Raw genomic sequence first — 24,643 nt, forward strand, 5'->3', positions numbered from 1 at the left:
GTCATATTAAGGTGACTGCATTGATACAGTATTGTTAGCTAATTGAGACACCTGGGTGGCTCAGATGGTTAAGCTTCTGCTTTCAGCTCAGGTCATGGTCCCAGCATCCTGGCATCGAGTCCCACATTGGGCTCTCTTGCTCAGTAGGGAGCCTGCTTCTCCCTCTGCTGCTCCCCCTGCTTTTGCTCTCTCTCTGTCAAATAAATAAATAAAATCTTTAAAAAACAAACGAAAAAACCCCCAGTATTGTTAGCTAATATACCAGTTACCCAAGGAAGACATTTTTTTAGTCCATGGAAGTCTGTTTGCTTCAACAGTTAAGTCTCTTGTACTCCTCTCTTTACTTTACAGTTCTGCACAGATTGGGAAATAATCTCAGTGGTGATACAATAAATATCAATATGGGATACTTTAATCCGTGGTGGAACAGCTAAAAAGGGATATTTTAATATTTTTTAAAGCATTTTTTTTTTTAAGAATTTATTTATTTATTTGACAGATCACAAGTAGGCAGAGAGAGAGAGGAGGTAGCAGGCTCCCCGCTGAGCAGAGAGCCCGATGCGGGACTCGATCCGAGGACCCTGGGATCATGACCTGAGCCAAAGGCAGCGGCCTAACCCAGTGAGCCACCCAGGCGCCCCATTTTTTTTTTTTTAAAGATTTTATTTATTTATTTGACAGACAGAGATCACAAGCAGGCAGAGAGGCAGGCAGAGAGAGAGAGGAGGAAGCAGGCTCCCCGCTGAGCAGAGAGCCCGATGCGGGGCTCGATCCCAGGACCCTGAGATCATGACCTGAGCTGAAGGCAGCGGCTTAACCCACTGAGCCACCCAGGCGCCCCTTTTTAAAGCATTTTGAAAAATAAAAACTTGGCAGGGACCTGGGTGGCACGGTTGGGCAGCTGCCTTCGGCTCAGGTCATGATCCTGGAGTGCTGGGATCGAACTGCATTGGGCTCTCCACGAGGAGCCTGCTTCCCTCCGACCTCCTCTCTTGTGTACTCTTTCATGGTCTCTCTCTCAAATAAAATCTTCTTAAAAATAAAAAACTTGCATAAATGTAAGAAAATTACATTTTTATTTAGTGGTCTAGTATACATGACAGGGAACCTTGGCTCGCCACTGCTCCAGTATGTTTATCAGTTGGGATTTTTTTTTTAATGCAGGAAGCAAAAAAAAATTTTAAGCATAAAAGCGGTTTATAAAATCAAGATATTGGATACTCCCACATTTACAGGAAGGTTATAGAACCTGGCTTAGCAAATGTTCAGGAAAACAAGACAGCTGTCAGGCCCACAGTCCTTACCAAGGCACAGACTGACTGTCCCAGAAATAATGTTACTACCACATCCACTGAGGACCAAATACCACAGTTTTCACTTTCACTGGACGTGGGACTCCACTGCTGTTTGCCACCAAAATGTATTTTCTTTTTTCTCTGCTTCTTTAATCCTCTCTTTGTCTTCTGTGTTCAGGTCTCTTTCCCTAATCAGCCCAACCTGGATCACATGTAAGAGAGACTGCAGAACCATATCAGGCCTTTTCAGCTTCTGTAGAGAAGTGAGCCTCTGCCATAGAGTGAGGATTCAGAACCCTCCCACCCCTAAAATAATCCACTATACCTGTAACAAATCTGTGCTGTTAATTGGAAATCCTTTGGCTTCAGAAACAATAGAATGTAACAAAGTATGGAACAGCTAAAGAAACATAGGTACATAAAGATGAGAATGAGCTTTGTAAAGTATAGTGCATTCTACAAACTAAGAAACTTGTTTATTCTTCCATTGAAAGTATGGTGAGTATAAAAAGAATCTGTAGTTTTCAAATTTGGGTTCTCCATTTCCGATTAATTAATTTATTTAGCAGATAGAGTTGGAAAGTAATAACATTAAGTTGCTTCTAAAAATTTGAAGTAGGTATTAATGATTAACTTATTGGTGAAAAGCAAAACTAATGGATTATTTTTATTTGCATGAGAAGGGAAAAGATTTTGTCATTTGGTTTCTTGGATATGAATTTACTGTGTTACTCGTAGTTTATTGTAATGATGTTGACGGTTGAGAGCAAGTTGTTTGCGAAACTTCCCCCTGAAGAGCTTTTCTCTAGACAGGTATATGTAGAGTTAATTGATAGAGGCTCCTGGAGTTTACAGTATACCACAGGTCACATTGAGTTGTAAAGTAATACAAATCCTAGTGCTTTTTAAAGTCGATTTTTAAAATTATATATCTTCAAGTAGGTAATATCACTCAAGATATTTCTCAGAAAATTAGACAGTTTTGCAAAGAGTAAAAGAAATTCCGTTCCCTAAATACTGCCCACTTGATGCTAGATTGTCGAGCTTTACCGAAATAGATGTTAGAGCCATTTTTTCATTTAGACATAAAGCAATTTTGAGATTCTCTTACAGACATGAAGAGTCAGGTGAAAATAGACATGGAAGAGTTCTAGAGATAGTACAGAGTTCTCCTATAACCTTTGCCCAGGTTCCCTTAATGTTGACATCTTACAAAACTGCGTTATAGTTACCAAAAGTAAGAAATTGACATTGTACAATACTATTAACTACAAGGTTTATTCCAGTATCCCCAGTTTTTCTTCTAATGTCCTTTCTCTATTCTGGGATCCAGTCCAAGATCCTACATTGCATGTAGTTGTCTTATCTCTTTACCCTCCTTTAATATGTGAGGGGATGCATTTCATGACTGTGGCAGTCTTGTGAGGGTAGTATTTTTTCACTATACAATGGCTACCTTTTTTTTTTCTTCTTCAACACTGTTAATTAGAATTGAGTCACTAAGACTAACCTACACTCAAGAAGAGGGAAATAAAGCTTCACTTCATAGAGGGAGGTTTGGACATATGTTAAAACAACCAGTTTATTGGTTAAAAACCAATCATTAAATATTTTAGCGGAGGCACTCTGAGGCTCTACACATACCCTATTTCTCCTTAAAATTTGCATCAACTGAAGATCCGTGGGTGGATCTCACCAGTAGCAGTTACTACTGTACTGGCTTTCTGGTGATTTTCCTCATTCCTTCTACATTGATTAATTAGAGTTCTCCCAGAAAAAGTTAACTCCTCTCCCCAAATCTAGGTTATAGTCAAGGATTAGTCATTGCATTGGTTATCAGTGTCTTTCAGGTTTCTTTTAATCAAAAACAGTCCTCTCTTTTTAAAGATTTTTTTAGGACAATTTTTTTTTCAAGAGATCAAGTTGTCTTATATTCCCCATCTGAATTTGTATAATTGTTTTATATGCCCAGTATTCTATAAACTTTTTTAAAATTATTAGAGAGTCCCCACACAAGCAGCGGGAGGGGCAGAGGGAGAGGGAGAAACAACCTCTCCACTGAGCAAGGACCCTGGATGTGGCACTCTGTCCGAGGACACTGGGATCATGGCCTGACCTGAAGACAAACATTTAATCAACTGAGCCACTCAGGCATCCCCCAGTATTTTACAACTTGGGTTTAAGTTTATGCTTAATTAGATTCAAGTGAGACTTGTATATAAATACTTCATAGGTGATATTGTATGATATAGTATACGGAAATGTCTATCTATAAAAACGATTTTAAAGTTCGATCTCAGGTAAAACAGCCAAAGCTTTTTCTTTTAAGGTAGTTTTCCCTTTGCAGTGTTCAGTAATCTGTGTAATAACTTTGGCACCCTGCAAATACCATTTTCACACAGTTGGTTCACCTAATGGTTTTGTAGCTATTAATGATTCTTACCTGAATTAATCATTTCAGTAGGGCTTTTGCATTGTTTACTAATTTAATTCTCTCTACACTTATTGACTAGCATTTTTCTGTAAAGGAGTTTTTTCCTCATCATCTAGAACTATTAGATTATACTACACTGGGGATGCCTGGGTGGCTTATTCGATTAAGCATCTGCCCTCAGCTCAGGCCATGACCCCAGGGTCCTGGCATCGAGTCCCGAATTGGGCTCCTTGCTCTGCAGAGTCTGCTTCTCTCTCTGACAAATAAAATCTTAAAAACAAAAAAACAAAAAACAAAAAACTGGGGTGCCTGGGTGGCTCATTGGGTTAAAGCCTCTGCCTTTGGCTCTGGGTGGTGATGTCAGGGTCCTGGGATGGAGCCCCCGCATTGGGCTCTCTGCTCAGCGGGGAGCCTACTTCCTCCTGTCTCTGCCTGCCTCTCTGCCTACTTGTGATCTCTGTCTGTCAAATAAATAAAGCCTTTTTTAAAAAATTGTGCTATCCCTTAAAAAAATATATATATACTACACTGGAGTTTCTACTCAAAGCACGATAAATTCCTAATTCTTTCCCTTTAATTACAGATACTCAGAATAAGGACTTGATGTAATAATCTGTGTGGTTTTGGGTTTTTGTGTTTTAAGATTTTTATTTATTTGACAGAACACAAGCAGGGGGAGTGGCAGGCAAAGGGAGAGGGAGTAGCAGACTCCCTGGGCCCCCTGCTGTGTGGTTTTGTAATAAAGTATTTACACTAAGTTTGTTAGTCACCGAAGCCTATTACCTGTTAAAAGTCTCTCCTGGAATCCTTCTCTACACTTCTACACTTATCACTGATTAGTGATATTCATGGAAAGTTTTCCCATCCCTTTGTGTCCATATGTAATACCTAATAAGTAATTTACCCATGATTTTTCAAAAATATATTTATTGTAGGGGTGCCTGCATGGCTCAGATGGTTAAGCGTCTCCCTTTGGCTCAGGTCATAATCCCAAGATCCTGGGATTGAGCCCCACATCAGGGGTCCCTGCTTTGTGGGGAGCCTGCTTCTCCCTCTCTGTCTACTGTTTCTCCTGCTTGTGCTCTTCTTGGCTCTCTTCTGTCAAATAAATAAATCTTTAAATACACACACACACACACACACACACAGTGTAAACCGAAGTATACCTAAATTGGACAGTGTAAAGGTGACGCGAGCAAAACCCCTGCATCCCGCCAGGAGGTCGTGACGTGTAAAGAAGAGATAGAGAAGTGGATATGATGTAACTCACTTGATCTTTATTGGGACGAGGTCCGCACCACCATCGTGGTCCAGTCACAGTCCGCTGAAGTTGTCACGGAGAAGGAGACGTCGCCTCACAATCTAGGCAGAGGTCACCGCAGAAGTTGAGACTGAGAACCAGCGAGTGGTCGGCAACGAAACTGTTGGGGCGTCGGTAACACCGGCGATGATGTCCTCCCGACAGGGAACTCGCTTCACCTCAGTCCAACCCGATGCCTCTTTATATACTGTGCTAAGTCTCCTTCAAAAACACATTACATCACTTATTTTTCTCATGCTTACACACCAAAAACACACACATGTCGAAAACATGTTTTGGTCTACGATATTTCGCATAAGTTAAAAATATTTACAACTTTTTGCTCTGCGCTAATCTTACCACTACACGCATATGGTCTAGGCTTACTTGCTATGTGGTTAGTTTGTATTTTGTTCCTTTTGCCTGTTTTTCATTTAGTAGGGGTTTGCACTTACTACATATTATTTATTTATTTATTTATTCATTCATTTATTTATTACTTTATTTATTAAAGGTTCGTACTCACTACAAAAGGGAATTGTGTGGATTAAAAATTGAGGAAATTTTAATGTCTCAGTAATACTGAAGAAGTAATTTTAAAGCTTCACAAGATTGATTGTATTAAATGTTCTATGCGTCTGATGAGTCATTTGAGATCTTTTAAAAATTTTTTAAAGATTTTATTTTTGCGAGAGAGAGAGCACTCACAGGTGCTTGTATGAGGGGGCGGAGGGTATCAGGTGGGGACAGGCAGAGGGAGAAGCAGACTCCCTGCTGAGTATGGAGGGATCCTGATGCGGGACTTATTCAGAGGACCTTGTTGGGATCATGACCAAAGCCAAAGGCAGACTGCTTAACCAACTGAGCCACCCAGATGTCCTCATTTGAGAGTTTTTGAAAGCAGATCTTCCTAAGGTAAGCCTACAGACTTAGAAACACCAGGCTTATTTTACAAAACCTTGACTAAATAAACACACACGGGATTCCCCTTTACTACTGATGTCCATGAGATTACAAGTAGCGTGTCATGTGTCTGCTTTGAAAGAAATTTTGAAGTCTTGGCCAACTTTTGGAACCTGTTCCCGGTGGTGTAGTTCAATGCAGAGATCTGTCTATTTCCCAGATTTCTTTTTCAGTAAGCAACTTTAGAAACTGATGCAAAGGAGCAAATTTAAAATGGTAAGTTGTTTTTCTTTGTGTTTCAGATATGTCGGCAACCTTTCCAGAGATGTGACAGAAGCTCTAATTCTCCAGCTGTTTAGCCAGATTGGACCTTGTAAAAACTGCAAAATGATTATGGATGTAAGGGTATTTTACTTAGTTAACTTTCTTCCTCTTTAATGGATTAGTTAACTCCGTTACTTCCAGGAACCCTCTCTCTCTCTCTCTCTCTCTTTTTTTTAAAAAGAACAGTTTTATTTTTTAAGTATGTTCTGCACTCAACATGGGGTTCAAACTCATGACCCTGAGGTCAAGAGTTGCATGCTGGGGCGCCTGGGTGGCTCAGTGGGTTAGGCTGCTGCCTTCGGCTCAGCTCATGATCTCAGGGTCCTGGGATCAAGTCCCGCATCCGGCTCTCTGCTCAGCGGGGAGCCTGCTTCCTCCTCTCTCTCTCTTTGCCTACTTGTGATCTCTCTCTGTCAAATAAATAATAAAATCTTTAAAAAAAAAAAAAAAAAAAGTTGCATGCTTTACCAAGCCAGCCAGGTGCCTCTCTTCCAGGAACTCTTAAATTAGTTTATATAGGGGTGCATGACTGACTCAGTAGGAACAGCATGGGACTCTTGATCTTGGAATCATGAGTTTGAACTCCACATTGGGTGAAGAGATTACTAAAAAAAAATTAAACTTAAAAAAAAAAAAACTGCAGGGTCTTCATTTTTTTTTTTAAGTAGTTTATACAGTCTAAATTCCTAGTAATTTTAGTGATTTTAAGTCAGTCTTAGCCACTGAGTTTAGCTTATTTTACTAATAAATAAAGGAGGAAGAGAATAGAACTAATCATTTTTAGAGCAAATAAGAACTATATGTAGGCTCTTGTTTTAAGGTACATTGAGGTATCAGTATTTTTTCTTATGTGGTGTCAGTTGATTGGCTAATCTGGAATTCAGTTATTACAATTACATTGGAAAATTAGGTAAAAAAAAAAAATAAACTGTGAAAGTGTTTAAGTGTGTGGGTGTGTTTTTAACCTTTAAATGCCCTGATTAGGGCGCCTGGGTGGCTCAGTGGGTTAAGCCGCTGCCTTCGGCTCAGGTCATGATCTCAGGGTCCTGGGATCGAGTCCCGCATGGGGCTCTCTGCTCAGCAGGGAGCCTGCTTCCTCCTCTCTCTCTCTCTGCCTGCCTCTCTGCCTACTCGTGATCTCTGTCAAATAAATAAATAAAAAATCTTTAAAAAAAAAAATGCCCTGATTAAAGCTTTTCTTGCATTGTGGCAGTTCCTGTCCATTAGACCTTACCATATAGAAAAACATTGTATCATTCATCTGTAATTGCTGTTAATCCTGAATCATAGTGTGTGTAAAAAGACAAGTCTAGGGGCACCTGGGTGGCTCAGTTATTAAGCATCTGCCTTCGGCTTAGGTCATGATCCCAGGGTCCTGGGATCGAGCCCCGCATTGGGCTCCCTGCTCTGAGGGAAGCCTGCTTCTCCCTCTCCCACTCCCCCTGCTTGTGTTCCCTCTCTTGCTGTGTCTCTCTCTGTCAAAAAAAGGGGGGGGGGGCGCCTGGGTGGCTCAGTGGGTTAAAGCCTCTGCCTTCTGCTCAGATCATGATCCCAGGGTCCTGGGATCGAGCCCCACATCGGGCTCTCTGCTCAGCAAGGAGCCTGCTTCCTCCTCTCTCTCTTCCTGCCCCTCTGCCTAGTTGTGATCTCTGTCTGTCAAATAAATAAATAAAATCTTTAAAAAAAAAAAAAAGACCAGTCTAAATATCAGTCTATTCATACTGTTGGACTGATTGATGTTCATAGATATGAATTTTATACTCTGGAGTATGAAGGCTGATAGTATGAATGCTTAGATCTTTTTATCTAACAGGTGCAGTTTTTTCTGGGTACAAATTATATAAAATTAAGATTCTTTTTTCATTTGATTGTGCTGAAATCTAGGCTACTTTATGTAACGACATTCTAATGTTTGACAACATTGACCTTTGTAATAGAATTACCATTAAGTGTAGTGTTAGTTTGAATTATGTAATTTTTAAAATATTTTTATATTATTTACTTTGTTTTTTGAAGATTTTTAAAGATTTATTAAATTTAGAGAGGGAGAGGGAGAGAGCCCACCACACAGAGGTGCAGAGCCCGCCACAGAGCTTTATCCCAGGACCCTGAGATCATGACCTAAGTAGGATGATTAACCGACTAAGCCATACAAGCGCCCCTCTTTAATATTTTTAAAATAAAACAATTGTCTCAGTATTTAAAATTATAAAAATTCCTCCTCGCTCTAACATTCTTAAAAATCATTGCCAGTGACTTTTTTTTTTTTTTAAAGATTTTTTATTTATTTATTTGACAGACAGAGATCACAAGTAGGCAGAGAGGCAGGCAGAGAGAGAGAGAGAGGAGGAAGCAGGCTCTCTGCTGAGCAGAGAGCCCCATGTGGGGCTCGATCCCAGGACCCTGGGATCATGACCTGAGCCGAAGGCAGAGGCTTTAACCCACTGAGCCACCCAGGCGCCCCGCCAGTGACTTTTTTAAACGATTAATTTCCTTGTAACAAAATAGTAATTTCTTTATTCTAATGTCATTCGATTTTAAATTTTGATTTCAAATTTTGAATTTTGCTTAGGGGTTTATGGAAAGAGTTAAAAAATGGAGTCTAAGTCATTTTGTATTTTGCAGATAGGTATAAAATATGGGGTGTTTTTCCTTCTTTAATTTACAATAAAGCATCCAAGATGCACATATCAGACCTCCATTACTTGGAACACCAGAAAAGAGAATTTTTAAGAGATGATAAGCAAAAAATTGATGTCAGAAAGTCCACATTCTGGGGACTCCTGGGTGGCTCAGTTGGTTAAGCAGCTGCTTTCGGCTCAGGTCATGATCCCAGCGTCCTGGGATTGAATCCCACATCGGGCTCCTTGCTCCGCAGGGAGCCTGCTTCTTCCTCTGACTCTGCCTGCCACTCTGTCTGCCTGTGCTCTCTCTCTCTCTCTCTGAAAAATAAATAAATAAAATCTTTAAAAAAAAAAAAAAGAAAGAAAGAAAGTCCACATTCTGAAACCTATTCTAAAAACTTTATCGGAAAACCTCTTCACTTCAGAACCTGAAATAGGTTTAAGAAGGTTGGCTTGATATTTTCTGCTACTTAGTTAGAAGCAGCAAGGATATGTGTACATTGATAGCAGTAAAAGGTAACATTTATCAGGGAAGGGAGATGGGATCATGGGTGGCTCAGTTGGTAAGCGTCTGCCTTCAGTTCAGGTCATGATCCCAAGGTTCTGGGGTTGAGTGCCACATCCTCCTTGCTCAATGGGAAGCCTGCTTCTCCCTCTCCTCCCTCTGCTTGTGTTCTGTCTCTTGCCATCTCGCTCTCTGTCAAATAAATAAATAAAACCTTAAAAACAAAACAACAGGGGAGAGAGAGGAAAGATAATTAAAAGCCAGTACTGAGACTTGAAAGTGTAAGAGTCTAGTCAAACTCCACTAACATCCGTAGCATAAAGAAATAGTTATATGAGGAAATGTGTGTGTGGTTTCTATATGTATCCATCTAAAATTAGGATAATCATTAATACAAGATTAAATTATATGTAGTATTAAAGAATAACTTGTTGAAGAAGACAGTGTTCTTTAAGACCATTCAATTTTTTGAAGTGTCTACTTCCTAATCTAAAGATTAACTCATGGACTAGACCCCTTCATTTTCCTTGGCCTGATATTTGAGATATATAAAACTTCACAGAATTTTAAGGTAATGGGTGTATACAACTTGAATTTGGCTTTTGTGTTTCTTTCAACAGACAGCTGGAAATGATCCATATTGTTTTGTGGAGTTTTATGAGCATCGTCATGCAGCTGCAGCACTGGCTGCTATGAATGGGCGGAAGATAATGGGTAAGGTAAGCTGTCATATTTAAAGAAGGTGACTTGAAAATTTTAAGTTGTATATAGTTTTTTTTTTTTTTTAACTATTCCTTTCTTTCTTTCATTATTGAGAGTGCACATAAGCGGGGGTGGCAGGGAGGGCAGAGGGAGAGGGAGGATCCCAAACAGCCTCCATGCTCAGTGCAGAGCCCAACATGATCTCACAACCCCAGGATCATGACCTGAGCCAAAATCAAGAGTCAGACACTTAACCAACTGAACCACCCAGATGCCCCCAATTTGATTACCTTTTAGAGGCATTATATCACTTCATAGCAGAAGGTCACATTTAATATTTAAAAGATGGAATAAAGCTTTTTAGAGGGCATTGTTTATGTTGGTATTCTTCAAGATTCCTCACACATGGTAAATACTAAAATATTTGTTGAATTACTCAAGCTTGGATAAAACCTCTAGAACTTTGGGTACTAATGGGGAAGAATAAAAAGAAAGAAATGATTGTTACTTTAGATAAGAAAAGTTATTTGAATGTTAACAGAGAAGTGTGTAAGATTAGGTTTGCCAGCATTTGAGGAAGTATAGGTTAAAAGGTAAGTATTGAAACTTTGACCAGAACTGTTATCCTCTTGAATGTTTCATCTCCAGCATATGCCTTCCTGTGCGTTTATAGATGCAAATCTTGTTATATATGTTTTTGAGCTTTATTTTTATGGAATATAAATATAGAAACATTTTTTTAGGAAGTCAAAGTGAATTGGGCAACAACCCCCAGCAGTCAAAAGAAAGATACAAGCAGTAAGTATATTTTATACTCTTTGAATATTTGTTTTTATTATACACAGTAGTTTTATTGTAAAGCATATAAACATCGTACATGTTTGCAGTAATGTTTTGATCGTTATCCTAAGATATGATTGAATGTGTTTGTGTTAATAAATTTAAGAACAAATCTAATCTTTGTCATCAGGTAGTACCGTTGTCAGCACACAGCGTTCACAAGGTAATTGTATCTTCTTAAACATAAAATGAAATCTCTTGAAAGGGTATTCACTAACCACTTGAAGTTTTTTTGTTTGATATTTGGGGGTGGTGGGAGGGAGGGGGTCATATTTCTGTTTGTCTCTCTGGCAGTATTTTTCCCCCTTCTTCCCAACGTTGACCAAATGTGGCTTGTCCACTACTTTGGTGCTATTTCAAGCTCTCTGATCCCCTTGGTAGCAGCTGATGCCTTAGAAATACTTTCACCAACTAAATAAAAGGCAAGATACCCTGCTTTCTTGAGGTCACGATCTGTGCTGCATACCAGATCTGCCGATTGCTCCCAAAACAGCGTTTCCCAAATGGCAACCCAGTATGTTGCTTAAAGCCTGCCAGATGGGGGTCATTTTTCTTTCCAAATATACTTTGTCAGAGTTGATGTATGTGTTCCTTTTAAAGTGTTGATCCAACTATTTTGTATTTTTAAAGTGTTTCTTTTTTGAATGTTGTCTTTAAAAAAAAAAAAACACTTCACATATGGAATCGTTATTTCTCTCCAATGCTTTTTTGATGGCTCTGATATAAAGTGAAGGGATTACTGTTTTCATTCTGTTGCCTTCAGTCTTAGTTCACTTGCACATGGATTCACATAAACTGAATGGTGTAATGTCTGGGCAACCAAAACTGTTGGCTTTTGAGAAAACTGTCAAATACTTTAACATCAAACTGTTGCATTGCAAGGTATTTCTTTGATTGTTCTTCACAAAATATGGTTAAACCAAGTATATTATGTAGCTAGCTTCAGCAAATTGTCTTAACTGAGGCAAATCTAGTCTACATAACTCACAATACCACTATTTTATTTTAATTTTAAAACCTTAATGTAGTGGTAAACTGGATAAATGTAATCACTATTAGAATGGTAACTAAGTCATTCATTTTTTTTTGCAAAGCTTGTTATATATTATTAGTTTATTTTCTTAGACCAGTGTAATAATTGGCTGTAAGTAGAAATATAACTGTCAGTTTCCAGTTAGAGATAGCAGTCTTTAAGAGAATCTTTCCTATATTATCACCTTCATTCATTATAAAATTTATAGGATCTGTATAGATATAGGCTAGTGTTATACTTAATCCATAAATTAAGATTATTTTATTGAATAGATTTTAGTATATCTTAAATTCTAAAATTTTATTTTTCTTTTCACTTCCCCCTCCTTCCTCTTATAAGATCATTTCCATGTCTTTGTTGGTGATCTCAGTCCAGAAATTACAACTGAAGATATAAAAGCTGCTTTTGCACCATTTGGAAGAATATCGTAAGTAACAGGAGATAAATTTAAATGGATTTTAATTAGAAACAGGCTTATATAGAATTTGAAAATCTGTTATGAATTTTAACCCTTCCACATAATTCGTTATGTTGTTTAGAGATCATTTAAGCCATTAACAGCCAAAGATTGTTTCCCCAATGATAAATCTTTTGTATTCCAAGTATTTTAAAATCCTTTTTCAGTTAGCATTAGCTCTTGAGACAAATTTGCTATGGTACATATTGTTTCTTATGTAAGTGTCTTGCTTAGCTTGGACATAATCTTTAGTAATCTTGTGCTCTGACTGAGGAATTTAGACTCTTGGGGTACTTCTATGATACCATGCATTTTGTATTAATATATTTTAACAAAAAGAAACCTTAACAATTCAACCTAAAAAGCAGTTAAATATTAATCCCCAGGTATCTACCCTTTTGTCGTTGTTACTTTTAAAAATAATGCCTTTTCGTATTTTGTGGAGCACTGTTTTGGTTGCATTTCTTAATAGTCGTATAGTTTAGGCCCTTTGTAAGTAGCTCACTCAAGGTATTGTTCATCATAAAAGAATCTTAATATGTTGAAAAGCATGCCATAGTGGAGTAAGAATAAGTTGATTATAGTATTAGAAGTACTTGTTGAATTTAGAAAACAGAATCTTGGGGTTTCTGGTTGCTTTTTTATTGTTGTTCCAGCTAGAAGAGTAGTAAAAAGGAAACGTTAGCTTTGGTTTGGTTTGAGGAACAGAACAACAGCAGAGATGAGAAGGTGAGGAGACTGGAAAGTAAATGCCAATAGTATTCGTAGTAAATCTGGGGAGTGTTCATTTGAAGAGTTGTAGTTCATTGGTAGGAGGATGAAAATGAACAGTGACCAAAGAATTGTCATAGGTAGAGGCCAACTTTTTTTTTTTTTGGTAGAGGCCAACTTTAAAGGCAGGCAGATTAGAGTTTATAAATGGACTCTTTTTTGTTGTCTGTGAGAACAGATTAGGAAAATAAGTAAAGTTCTAGTTTCTTGATTGTTCCCTTTAATCTGTCAGTAGGGTGTTGATGATGGTTAGCTTGCTTTCAAATACCTAGACTGGAAGGTGTTAACCTTTGGCAGCTCCAAAGCTCTGTAAGTGTACAAAATTTTGTGTTTGTTTTCTTTTTGGTGTGGAGTATCTTTTTAAGTTTTATCCTATTTTCAGAGTAGTCACAGGACCATGAAAGGATTAAAGAAGGATTAAAGAACCCTGATCTAGATCTTTGCTGCTTCCTCCTTAGAGAATCCTTTCAGAAATAAGTAAGACTTAAAAATATATTTCAAGGCTAACATGTCCTGAAACTTAACTTTAAGAAGAAAGAAATTTTCTAACATTTTAACAGATTCAATAGCTATCTTATTAAATGCTTTGATTTTGATTGAAGTAGCTTTTCTGAAAACATGGGGATTTTAATTTGGGATTACATAAAGATTGTTTAACAATCAGCAAGTTTAAGTTTTCATGACATTCTAATTTTAATAATGACTTTTTAATCATGGATCAGTAATTTCTTTTTGTTAAATATGTTGGTATCATAATTATAGTCTAGATTCTTTTATGATCAACCATGATTTTTTTTTTTGTGAAGCCTTTATAATTTACAATTTATGGATTATAATTTTCAGTGGAGGTAATATATAATGTCTGAGTTTTATGCTACCCAAGGAGTTACTGTTTCTAAATTTAGAAGAACCCTTTTTAGTTGGCAGCATCATTTCCCGATTTTTTTGTTAAAGGAAATAAATTGGTAAATACATATATTAAACAGTTCTCATGATAGCCAGATATTCTCTGTAGAGATCCTGCAACAGTTCTCAGTTTATAGATGGTGTTCAGTAAGTGGTGGCCTGTTAAAATATGTAGTATGAAAGATACGGTACTTTCCTACACTAATTTATACAGTTTATACTCTATTACTTGAACTTAGCGTAGTCTAACAAATTTTGGTATAAAAGTGAATCAACTACCAAATTAAATGCATGTGTACCATACCGATAATTTAATAAGTATTTTTTCATATTGAGAAGTGACTTGCATTAGTTTTCCCTTTTCACCAGCACCTCTTTGTCATTTTGACCCTAAACACTTAATAAATCACTCCTAAATTGATCAAAATATGCTTATGTATACTTTAATATAAAATTATATTGCATGGCTTTCTGACTTGGGTTTTTGTTGTGAAAGTGCCTGTTTTGTTCATGTGTCCTGAGAGAACAAGCATTGTGACATACCTGGCTAACTTAAAAGCAGATTGCCTGTGAAGCACAATTTGAGTCCCAATTTTTTGAGGTATGGAGTTTTAGCTATCATGGCTGGGTTTTTTTACTCAATCTCAAATAATAGGGCTCTGGTTATTTTGCAGAGTATCTCTGAAGAATGGACAGAATTGCCCTGGCTAACTACAAGCTACGGTTCACAGTGGATAAATGTTGGCGTGCTTTTTTACTTTCTGACTTTTTAAAATTTTGCTTTTATATCTTATAGTTTCCAATCAATCTTATATGATTATTATTTTAAAATTCAGTATAAAATCTTTTCTTATATAGTTTAAAACTAAAGTGTGTGTCTAGTGTTTTTCTTCAATGATTTATTAACATTTCTGAAAACATCAAGTTCTCAAAATTTACCCATAGTCCAAAAGGGGGGTGTCAATTGATCTGAGAAAACAAAATAATTTAATTAATTTAGGAAATATACAGCTTTTTATTCTTTTAGTTTCCAGTTTTCTATTTTAATTTTTTTAATGATTAGATAGTATATGGTATCAAATAGAAAATTATCAATTGCATGGTTAAAGAAAGCTATTTCTCTAATGTGCCTGTGAACCCTATAAATGGTTCCAGTAATTTCGTATGAATAGCTCCTTTTACCATGCTTAATACTTAAAAGTTAAAAAATTTTTGAAATGGAAGGCAGTTTTTTACAATATATACATATATATTTAAGAAGTTATTGATTTGCATGTTTATTAAGCATCATTTGCTAATACATGATAAATTTTATAGAATAAAAGGTGAAATTGCATTAAAGGTTTGTTTTAATGAAGATGAAACATAAAAATGAGTTGTATATGACAGTCTCACTTGATATCCAGAGGATAGTTTGCAAACCTAAACTTCTGATTATTTCTGATTTCAGAGATGCCCGAGTGGTAAAAGACATGGCAACAGGAAAGTCTAAAGGATATGGCTTTGTCTCCTTTTTCAACAAATGGGTGAGCTCAGTTAAAAAGTGCATGTGTGGTGCTAATACCAAAGGCTAAAGATACGCATTTTGTTTTAATAATTATCTTTGATCTGCCACTTGCTCATTTTACTGATAATTAACACCTTCGCAAGAGGATATCTTTTTTTTTCCCATTTGGTCATTTCTTCAGCATTTATTTAGCACCTGATACATGCAAAGTACTGTTAAAATGTTTACAGAATATAGAAAGTCAAGATGTTTAAATTATCAGCCAAAGGTAGATATTGAAAATCTCATTTATTTATTTAATTCATGATCTGTTTATATTCTCATGGTAATTTAAAATGTTTTCTATTTGCTTTATATATATGAATATAGCTATTGATTATTAATATGCTGTTTTACTAAATTCTCTTATTCATAGTAATTTTCCATTGGTTCTTGTGAATTTTTAAAATATAAAATCTTATTACCTGAAAAAATATATATTTTTTTTACCTGCAAAAGAAAGTAACTGATAGGATGCTTAGCTGGCTCAATCAGTAGAACATGAGACTTTTGACCTCAGGGTCCTGAGTTTGAGTCCCATATAGGGTACAGAGATTACTAAAAAAATTAAGAAAAAAAATTAAAAAAAAAAAAACAAACAGTAAAATGCTCCAATGGGTGGGGACTTGTTAGAAATTATATACTAATGTATTTGAAAATGTCTTCTCGTTTCTTTCATTTAACAATCATTTCTTAAACACATTTACATGGACTTGAAATTTCTGGGTTTTGTGGAGAAAAGGAAGGATAGTTCAGTTTGTCAAATGAGAGGTGAGAGTAGGATATACACAGAAGGAAAAGCCTCATCCCCTGTATATCAGCTGGATAAAATCTTTGGCATGTCCTCCATACAATGTAATCATGTCCTGCTGTTTTAAAAAATATATATATACACCATGGAAATCTTACTATAGCCAGTACTTACAGAACAATAAAAGGAATCTCTGTACATACTGATTATAGAAATACTTCTGTGGTAAATTAAGTGAAAGCCTCATTTGTGTAAAAAAGGGGAGTGTGTATTTTTTAGGTATATGTATTCCCCTCACAGGTATAAACAAAAAACTCGCTGTACAGTTTTCCTCTTTGGGGGTTGGAAGTGAGAGGCAAATGGGGATCAGAGTGGGAAGCTTATCACAGTATTGTACTGCTTGAAGTTTGAACCTTGTAAATGTATTATAAATACAAATAAATGATTTACCTCTTTTAGTGTGATAACTCAAGGTTCAAAACAGTTAAATGCCAGAGATATCAGACTTCAAAAATACAGGGGTAAATGATGGACGAATATATACGCACTGGAGTATACACTAAGGTTTCATTAACCTTAGATTTTATCATATTGGTTCTGTTAGGACTGACATTTGCCAAAGATACATTACAGAAACACTGCTGTACTTTCTGTGTAAGAATACCTTAGGGGTGGGAATGCCTGGGTGGCTCAGTTAGTTAAGTGACTGCATTTGGCTCAGGTCATGATCCCAGAGCCCTATGATCAAGTCCCATATCCGGCTCCCAGCTCTGCGGGGAGTCTGCTTATCCCTCTGACCTTCTCCCCTCTCATCGTGCGTGCGCTCGCACTCTCTCTCTCTCTCCCTCAAATAAATAAATAAAATCTTTTTTAAAAATTAAAAAAAAAAATGTGTTGTGTAGGGGCACCTGGGTGGCTTAGATGGTTAACATCTGTGTTTGACTCAGGTCATGATCTCCAGGGCCTGGGATCAAGTCAAATCTGGCTCCCTGCTCAGTGGGAGTCTGCTTCTCCCTCACCTTGCTCTTGCTTTCTCTCTCCTTCTCTCAAATACATAAGTAAAATCTGTATTAAAAAAAAAAAAAAGTGTCGTGCAGTATAGTTTTCATCCTTTCAGGAAGTGAATGAAAAAAATTCCGTGTATTAGAATATTAGAAGAAAACTTTGAAGTGGTTAAGGATTTTGAGAGGTGAAAAGATAAAAGCTCTGTCATGTACATATCCCATCTACCAATTATAAGGGTTTTATTTCCTGTGAAATGAGAAAATAAAAATCGACAATATTACTGGTTTCGAAAGCTTTACTGTTAATCATAGCATAAAATTTAGGAAAAGTAGAAAAATACTTCATGCAGTGGGGTGATAGCCGAAGTTAGTGTGAGCTCCTTGGAGGATTGATACATAGGATTCTAATGATTTGTGTTATGTTGGGGAAGTAGGCTTCTGTGGACTAGGAACTAATTTTTTCCATTTGAGATTATGGCATATAGGTCCCTGCTATATAGAAATTACTAATGCATAGAGTCGACCAAGCATGATTGTGTATGGCCTCTGGAGTCAACCAGAGATGGATTTGAATCCTAATAGCCATCCTGTGGTAGGGTAACTGTGAGAAAGTACTTTAATGTCCTCAGTTCACATTTCAGCATCTATAAAATTTGTTTTATGTGATTGGCAGCATTCTGGTGTGCTGAAGTGCCCCAGCCCTACTTGTGGCTACTCTCAACTCTATTGTCTCTATTGCCATGTCAATCATGCTATGGGCAAATTCCAGTACTGGTGGAACATAGCTTTTCTGCTTACTCAAGTAACAAAATTCTGCTAAAGAAAAACTGAGTCAGTTGGTTTCGTTTCTAATTTAATGGTTACACATGGTAAATGAGTGCATGGTACTATCTTCACCATCCTGTTTCTTTAGTGTAAATTTGAGTTCCCGTTCTTTGTTACAACTGTTTCATGCCCCCTCCTATCTCCTCAGTATTCCTCTTTTCTACAGCATCACCCCAAAGATGACAAGATTAATGCTTTAGTGAGAAAACAGAAGCTATACAGGAATTCCCTCAGCTTTGAACCACCAAATCTACATAGAAATCATCCACCTTCCTCTTCTGTTACAGTAGAAGTGTGCTTCCTGTGGAGGCCAAAGTACTTAAAACTGGGATCTTAACTTTTCTTGCCTTTTCAAGGACCTTGTTCCTATGCTTATTCTTATATTTTTTCCCTACTATACATTTATTGAGATATAATTCACATACCATATAATCTCCTTGTTTATGTGTACAATTAAGTTGTTTTTAGAATGTTTATAATGGGTGCCTTGGTGGCTCAGTGGGTTGAAGCCTCTGCCTTTGGCTTAGGTCATGATCTCGGGGTCCTGGGATTGAGCCCCACATCAGGCTCTCTGCTCAGCAGGGAGCCTGCTTTCTCCTCTCTCTGCCTACTTGTGATCTCTGTCTGTCAAATAAATAAATAAAATCTTAAAAAAAAATATTCAGCTCCTACGAGTTGAATTTATAAATTAGAATGTTTACAACTATCACAATTTTATAATATTTTTATCACCCCAAAAAGATACATACTCTTTGGCAGTCACTGTCCTTTTCTTTCTATTACCCTCTTCTTCAACCCTGAGCAACTTTTGTTGTTGTTGTTGTTGTTGTTGTTGGAGGGAAGGCTAGGGAGAGAGATAGAGAATTTTTTTTTTTTTTTAAGATTTTTATCCATTTATTTGACAGATCACAAGCAGGCAGAGAGTGGGGAAGCAGGCTCCCCGCCAAGCCCAAAGTGGGGCTCAATCCCAGGACCCTGAGATAACCTGAGCCACCCAGGTGCCCTGGAGAGAGAGAATCTTAAACAGGCTCCATGCCCAGTGTGGAGCCCCACACAGGGCTTGACCTCATGACCCTGAGATCATGACCTGAGCCAAAATCAAGAGTTGGACACAACTGCCTGAGCCACCCAGGCATCCCTGCCCTGAGCAACTATCAATCTACTACTATATCTACTGTTATTAATCTACTACTACTACTGTAGATTTTTCTGTTTTGAAAATTTTCTTTCTATAAATAGAATTGGCTAATATGTTCTTTGGTGTTCTCTTGCCCTGTGTCATCGGTTTTTCCCTCTCCACTGGATCATTCGTGTGAACAAGAAAACGTGTTTCAGGACACCTGGGTGGCTCAGTGGATTAAAGCCCTGCCTTCAGCTGCCTGCCTCTCTGCCTACTTGTGATCTCGGTCTGTCAAATAAATAAATAAAATCTTTTTTAAAAAAAGAAAAGAGGGACGCCTGGGTGGCTCAGTTGGTTAAGCAGCTGCCTTCGGCTCAGGTCATGATCCCAGCGTCCTGGGATCAAGTCCCGCATCCGGCTCCTTGCTCGGCAGGGAGCCTGCTTCTCCCTCTGCCTCTGCCTGCCATTCTGTCTGCCTGTGCTTGCTCTCTCCCCTTCTCTCTCTGATAAATAAATAAAATCTTTAAAAAAAAAAAAAAAAAAAGAAAGAAAAGAAAAAACATGTTTCTAGTATGTATTAATCAAACCATGCTTGGGGTACCTGGCTGATTGGTAGAGGATGTGACTCTTGATCTCAGGGTTGTGAACTCAAGCCCCATGTTGGGCATGGAGACGTTCTTTAAAAAACAACAACAACAACAAAAAACACACACACAGACTTGACCCTGTATCCCTTTCCTACGTATCTCCGCATTTCTCTGCCGTAATTCATAATCAGACTTCTCAAAATGTTTGTCCATGTGCTTCCACTTCTTCATCTCCTATTCACAACCATACACACACACACCCTATACAAAATTTTCCCCCTCTTTTATCAATAGTTGATTAGTTTCCTAGGGCTGCTATATTATAGTACCATAAGCTGAATGACTTAAAACAAGAGAAATTTGTTCTGTCAAAGTTCTAGAGGTAGAAGTCCAGAATCAAGGTTGTCATCGTGGCCGTGCTTCCTCTCAAGGCTCTGGAGAACTCTCCCTTTGTACTTTCTGACCGTTGTCAACAATCATTGGTATCCTTGCTATCCTTGGCTTGTAGCTACATCATTCTGGTTTCTGCCCTTTTTTTCACATGGCCTTCTTGCTTTGTGTGTCCACATTGTCTTCTCTTCTTACAAGGTCATCATTCATACTGGATTTTCCTAATCCAGGATGATCTCACCTTTTTCTTTAAAAAAGATTTTATGTATTTATCTGACAGAGATCACAAGTAGGCAGAGGAGCAGACAGAGAGAGGGGGGAAGCAGACTTTCTGGTGAGCAGAGTGCCTGATGTGGGGCTCGATCCCAGGACCCTGAGATCATGACCTGAGCCAAAGGCAGAGGCTTAACCCACTGAGCTACCTAGGTGCCCCTTATTTAAAGATTTTATTTATTGCTTGCGTGGAGGGGTAGTGGGAGGGATGGGGTGGCTGGGTGATGGACACTGGGAGGGTATGTGCTATGGTGAGTGCTATGACTTGTATAAGACTGATAATCACAGACCTGTACTCCTGAAACAAATAATGCATTATATGTTAATACAAAAAAAAAAAGATTCCGCATATGAGTGAAATCACAGTAAAGATTTTATTTATTTATTTGAGAGATGAGAGCATGAGTGGGGTGGGGAGGTGCTGAGGGAGATGGAGAAGCAGACTCCCCTCTGAGCAGGGATTCCACTGTGGGGCTCTATCTCAGAACCCTGGGACCATGGCTCAAGCCAAAGGTAGACACTTAACCAACTGAGCCACCTAGGTGCCCCAAGATTTTATTTATTTTAGAGCATTCATGAGTGAGGGTAGGGGCAGAGAGAAAATCCTGAAGCAAATTCCCTGCTGAGCATGGAGCCTAAAGTTTCAGGGCTTGATCCCATATCCCATGTGATCACAACCTGACCCAAAACCGAATTGAACACTCAACCGACTGTGCCACCCAGGCATCGCTAGAGTGATCTTAACTAATACATCTATAAAGACCCTATTTCCAATTAGGATCACATTCACAGTTGGGGGCAAGTGGTAGTTAGGACTTTATTTCAATTTAAGGGACACTGTTCAACCCACAACAATAAATATGTCCTGGAATTTGAACTGGTAAGTATGGTAGACAATGTTGGTTTCTTTGTAAGAATTTGCATTTCCTTTTTATGTGTCTTAAGACTGGCCTTTAGCCTTGAATTTGCCTGTTCGTTCTTTCTAGGTCAAGCCCACATATGCACAAATTAGAATTGTACCTCATTTACTTTTCAGTTCACTGTAAGCTGGCTTTTGTTCTCACTCTTTACCAACAGTACTCTTTTTTTTTTTTTTTTGAAGATTTTATTTATTTGACAGATCACAAGTAGGCAGAGAGGCAGGCAGAGAGAAAGAGGGGAAAGCAGGCTCCCCACCAAGCAGAGAGCCCTATGCAGGGCTCCATCCCAGGACCCTGAGATACCTGAGCTGAAGGCAGAGGCTTAACCCACTGAGCCACCCAGGCGCCCACCAGCACTACTCTTTTCAGGTTTACTACTAGATTTCTACTCCTTTGGCTCTGGAACCGTACACTTTTGTGGATTTCTTCCTTCATCACTGGGAACTTCTTCGGCACCTTCACTAGGAATTTTTCCTTTACCTAGTTTTCAGATTTTGCTTTTTTACAAGGGTCTGTCCCAGGATGCCTTCTTTTCTCCCTAGTCTTTCTTCATGATTCTGAATTCCATATGTCCAATTCATTTTACTTCTTTGTGCTCCATACTAATTAACAAGTGTCTTTCATTTAGATGTTTTATGGATGTCTCAAATTTAACGTGTCTTAAATGGAGTACTTTGTTTCTTCCTCATACGTGTTTTCCTCTTCCCTCCTATGTTTCACATTTCATTAAATGCTAACTAACACTATCCTCCCTACTGCCCCAGAAGCATTGTAGGAATTATCTTTGATTTCCTCTCCTTTTACTTATAATCAGAATTCTTTTGAATCTTCCTGTAAGTTATATCCACTTCTTTGTGTATTGCTTTAGTCTCAGAGTGTCTTTTTCCTCTTACTACCCATCTCCCTAAACTGTTCTCTTCCTAGTGCTAAGAATGGCCTTGTTAAAACATAAATCAGATCATGACAATTTCTTACTTAAAATCTTTAGTTTTTTCCTCTGGCACCCTTTTTAGCTCACTAGATCCACTGAAACTAGTAGTCTTTAACATGCCTTTTTTTTTTCTTGTTTAAGATTTTATATATTTATTTGAGAGAGAATGCGTGCAAGAGCAGGGTGAGGGGCAGAGGGAAGCAGGCTTCCATGGAGCAGAGGACCCAACACAGGGCTTGATTCTGGGACTCCAGGTTCTCTACCTGAGCTGAAGGCAGACCCTTAACCGACTGAGCCATGCAGGTGCCCCAGTATGTTTTTTTCAGATACGTACCAAACTTTCCTGTGGGAACACACTTTACAGTGCTTTTTTTCCACCAGGGCTTTCTTCCCTGGAGTTTGTACTTAGCTACCTCCTGTTCCTCTCAGTTTAACTAAATGATAGATTTTAGAGAGACCTTCTTTAATCATGCTGTCTGAAATAGATCCCAAAGCCCTTATTCTCTAGGTCATCCTTTTGTGTTTAATTTTAAAAGGTTTTTGTTTGTTTGTTTGTTTTTAATGTATTAGAGAGAGAGAGAGTCCACAAGCAGGAGGATTGGCAGGCAGAGAGAGAAGCAGGCTCCTTGCAGGGAGCCTGACACAGGGCTCCATCTAGGACCCTGGGATTGTAAACTGAGCTGAAGGCAGACAACCAGCTGAACCACGCAGGCACCCTAATCCTTTTGCTTCTGTCATGGCATTTACCACAATTTGTAATAAGTTTGTGGCCCCAAAAGAATGTCAGTTCTGTGGCAGCAGAGACCATGTCTGTCTCATTAACCAGTGAATCCCTAACACTTAATCTGCTGGTAGAACATTACAGCTGTTTGGTGTTTACTTGTTGGATGAATGAGAAACCAAATACTGTTACAAGTTTGTTGGATTGTGTAAAGTGAGGTTTTCATCCATAATAGAGTGATTATTACATGAACTTTATAACAGCTATCTCATAAGAGCTCTGGAGCTCATAACTTTTTCAGGTAGTTAACATTCCTGAAGTCTGATATCCAAATGAAAGAAAGATAATTTAAAAACATCATTGCACTTTAGGAAGCACATTGTATTTTGTATATTTTATAAAGCATTTTCATTTAGTAGACATTTGTGAAAAGCAGCTGAATTTTCTCTACTGCGAATAGTCTTTCAACATCAACTAATGGTAGCGTCTTTGTCATTTCTAATGTTGTGCGGAACAGGATGCCGAAAACGCCATTCAACAGATGGGTGGCCAATGGCTTGGTGGAAGACAAATCAGAACTAACTGGGCAACCCGAAAGCCTCCAGCTCCAAAGAGTACATATGAGTGTAGGTGTATTGGAGAAGAAAAGGAAATGTGGAATTTTGGAGAAAAATACACTAGATTTTAAATGTTAGAGCTGTTCCCGGAGACTTATTGCAGAAATAGATGAGAAGCAAATCAAGACTACTGTTGAAAATGTACTTAGTTTTCATTTTTGTAATTTTAAGTAATAAATGATACTGTCTCTAATGTCAAGTCTCCTATTAAATAGAGAATATTGAGTAATTTTTTAGATATTCTTGGGGGAGATTTAATCCTCAAATGTATTATGTAAGCATTTTGGTAAAGGTAAAAATTATCATTACAGTAGTGTAGTTGATGGCTGCTGTTCTCTTTCTGATAAATTCATTATTTAGTGAATTTAGAATATTAAACTTTTCCCTCCCCAGCAAACACCAAACAGCTATCATATGATGAAGTTGTAAATCAGTCTAGTCCGAGCAACTGTACTGTATACTGTGGAGGTGTCACTTCTGGGCTGACAGGTATGGGAGTCTTACCTGTGTGGCATTTTGAGGTTTATTTTTTAAATGAAAAGCTTAATGTCTGTAGGATTTTATATAACTTGGTATGGTTTGTTTTTGTTTTTGTCTAACAGAACAACTAATGCGTCAGACTTTTTCACCATTTGGACAAATAATGGAAATTCGAGTCTTTCCAGATAAAGGATATTCATTTGTTCGGTATGGGTGCTTTTTTAAAAAAAACTTTCCCTAGAAATCATTTTGAATATTTCACCTAGTAGTTTTCTTAAAAATTTAACCTTGATTGTAAAGAAATAGAAATTTCTCTAGCATTTAGCAACATTTACCACTGTGTTTTGGTGGCTCCCTCCTTATAACCACAAGATCAATAAAACA

The 24,643-nt window shown here is 37.8% G+C and overlaps 1 protein-coding gene across 13 annotated transcripts in view; it reads left to right on the forward strand.

Annotated features, from left to right (window-relative positions):
- The window catches only part of TIA1 (TIA1 cytotoxic granule associated RNA binding protein), a 34,528-nt gene that overhangs the window by 4,661 nt on the left and 5,224 nt on the right, over positions 1-24,643 (forward strand). For 3 of the 13 annotated variants that reach the window (XM_059405905.1, XM_059405904.1, XM_059405909.1), the window contains 9 exons: positions 6,235-6,337; positions 10,006-10,104; positions 10,831-10,885; positions 11,058-11,090; positions 12,300-12,387; positions 15,545-15,620; positions 23,680-23,788; positions 24,173-24,268; positions 24,382-24,466. In XM_059405905.1, coding sequence (XP_059261888.1) covers positions 6,235-6,337; positions 10,006-10,104; positions 10,831-10,885; positions 11,058-11,090; positions 12,300-12,387; positions 15,545-15,620; positions 23,680-23,788; positions 24,173-24,268; positions 24,382-24,466 — 744 coding nt within the window. Of the gene's footprint in view, positions 1-6,234; positions 6,338-10,005; positions 10,105-10,830; positions 10,886-11,057; positions 11,091-12,299; positions 12,388-14,613; positions 14,696-14,768; positions 14,835-15,544; positions 15,621-23,679; positions 23,921-24,172; positions 24,269-24,381; positions 24,467-24,643 lie in introns of those variants that run through there. The other 10 variants (XM_059405908.1, XM_059405907.1, XM_059405912.1 and 7 more) reach the window with 8 other exon arrangements.

Source organism: Mustela nigripes, chromosome 7 (genome assembly GCF_022355385.1).
Source record: "Mustela nigripes isolate SB6536 chromosome 7, MUSNIG.SB6536, whole genome shotgun sequence".
Lineage (NCBI taxonomy): Eukaryota > Metazoa > Chordata > Mammalia > Carnivora > Mustelidae > Mustela > Mustela nigripes.